Source organism: Bison bison, unplaced genomic scaffold, assembly GCF_000754665.1.
Source record: "Bison bison bison isolate TAMUID 2011002044 unplaced genomic scaffold, Bison_UMD1.0 scf7180017846681, whole genome shotgun sequence".
NCBI lineage: Eukaryota > Metazoa > Chordata > Mammalia > Artiodactyla > Bovidae > Bison > Bison bison.
Genome location: NW_011477254.1, coordinates 17,928 through 19,950, shown reverse-complemented (window position 1 = coordinate 19,950; position 2,023 = coordinate 17,928). Strand labels below are relative to the sequence as shown.

Sequence of the window (2,023 nt, the reverse complement as noted above, 5' to 3'; positions counted from 1 at the left end):
CCCCGAGAGGGCAGGGTGCCCGGCATCCGCTCTGGGGCGTCTCTGCTGGGCTCCTGCTCCCGGTCTGGTCCTCTTCAGACATTTCAAGTATCGTCAACTCTAAGCAGTAGTTGTCACCCCAGCTGACAGAGGAGGGAGGTGAGGCTGGGCAGGAGTGACAGCCTGGGGCCCACCGGCTGGGTGAGCACCCCTGAGGGCGGAGGGGCAGGTCAGCCCTGAAGGCCTGTTTCACGGAGGAAGGAAGAAAGACTCCAGCCAGGGTGACACGGAAGGACGCAGTGGGTTTGTGTCCTCCCCTGGTCCTCCCAGCCCTACACACACACACACGTATACACACCCACAAACATACACACACACACGTGTACAGACATACACACAGAGACAGAAACAGATACACAGACACACATGTACACACACACATGTACACACAGAGACACACACACACTCTCTTCCCAGCAGAGCCCCAGCATCACACGGTGCATGTGGGACTGACCCCGGGCCCCGCCTCTCCTCAGCCCACTTCTACACGTGAGCTGGCTCCCTTCCTGGCTGCGCGTTGTTTCCGGGTCTCGGGTTCAGGCTGTCGCTGGCTGCAGCGAGCAGGGCTGCTCTCTCTGCAGTGCGCGGGCTCCCGTGGCTTCTCTGAAGAGCACACGCTCTGGGTGCCCGAGCTTCAGTGGTGGCAGCGCTGGGCTCAGTGGTCGCAGCTGGCAGGCCCCAGAGCGCGGGCTTCTGTGGCCGTGGCTTGTGGGGTTAGTTGCCCCATGGCGTGTGCGACCTTCCCGGACAAAGGATCAAACCCGTGACCCTGCGTTGGAGGCAGGTGCTTATCCACTGGACCACGGGGAAGCCCTCTCCTAGGACTTTTGACACAGTCTTATAGATGAGGAGACCCAGGTTCAGAGACCTTGGTGCCCTGCCTGAGCTCGCTCAGCCGACCGTAGTGGACGGAGTCCGTCCAGGCTCAGTTTTCCCAGCTATACACGTTAGGGTTAGGATGGCCCCCCAACGGCGGCCGGACCCTGACCCTGCCCCGCACCCCCAGGGGACAACCTGCAGACGGCGGTCACCGTGGCCCAGGGCTGTGGCATGGTGGGCCCCCGGGAACGCCTGGTTATCGTCCACGCCGTGCCCCCAGAGCAGGGCCAGCGTGCCTCCCTTCAGCTCCAGCCAGTGGAGTCCTTCGCAGCCACGAACGGGGCCCAGGTGAGGCTGACCCCGGGTTCCAGCCACAGCCCCCCACGCCGCCACCCCCATGTCACCTGCCCCAGCCCTAGCTCTCAAGGGGAGCAGGGGGCGCTGAGCTGACCTTCCCGGGCCCCCAGGGTCCTGACCTGGCTGCCAGCTGCACCATGGAGCCAGACCCCCGGTCCAGCCACCTGGCCCTCAGCGGGTCCAGCTTCAGTGTCCTTGTGAAGCACTTCCCCAAGCTGCTGCCCAAGGTAGGCCCCCGGGGTCCCCCGGTCATCCCACCCCCGCCGTGCTCCGCTGCCTCCTCGGGGCCGCCTCAGCCCCTTCCTCCTCCCCGTGCCCCCAGGTGTTGGTCCAGGGCACCATCTTTGCCCGCATGGCGCCTGAGCAGAAGACAGAGCTGGTGTGTGAGCTGCAGAAGCTCCAGTGAGTGCCTGCGGGTAGGCCGAAGGGGGCGGCTGGCCCACGTGTCCCTGCTCCCACCCTGGGCGTTAGGGAGCCCTCAGCTCGGAGAACTCCGCGGGCACCCCTGGGTCTGTCCTGCTAACAGGCATCCCAGCCCTTGGTATCTGCAGGGGACTGATTCTGAGAGTCCCTGCAGATACCGAAAGCCACAGGTGCTCAAGACCCGTATGTAAAGTGGCCAAGTGCTGTCCGCCCTCTGTGTGCGTGGATTCAGGCCCCGCGGCCGTAACCGCACCTGTTCACTGAGCACACAGCACGCCGTTTCCCGAGCATTTCCCAGGCACCCTGCGAGCAGGGGGTGCAGCCAGCCCCCTCTCTGCCTGCAAACTCCCGGGGTGGGGGGTGGTGTCCCAGCCACAGAGGCCCC

General features: G+C 65.0%; 1 protein-coding gene across 1 annotated transcript in view; it reads left to right on the top strand.

Annotated features, from left to right (window-relative positions):
* ATP13A2 (ATPase type 13A2) overlaps positions 1-2,023 on the top strand; it is a gene marked incomplete at its 5' end in the record, with an annotated part of 8,967 nt that extends 6,944 nt beyond the window's left edge. Inside the window, 3 exons of the mRNA XM_010840525.1 lie at positions 1,046-1,206; positions 1,326-1,442; positions 1,538-2,023. Of these exons, the coding sequence (XP_010838827.1) occupies positions 1,046-1,206; positions 1,326-1,442; positions 1,538-1,621 (362 nt within the window). The remainder of the gene's footprint in view (positions 1-1,045; positions 1,207-1,325; positions 1,443-1,537) is intronic.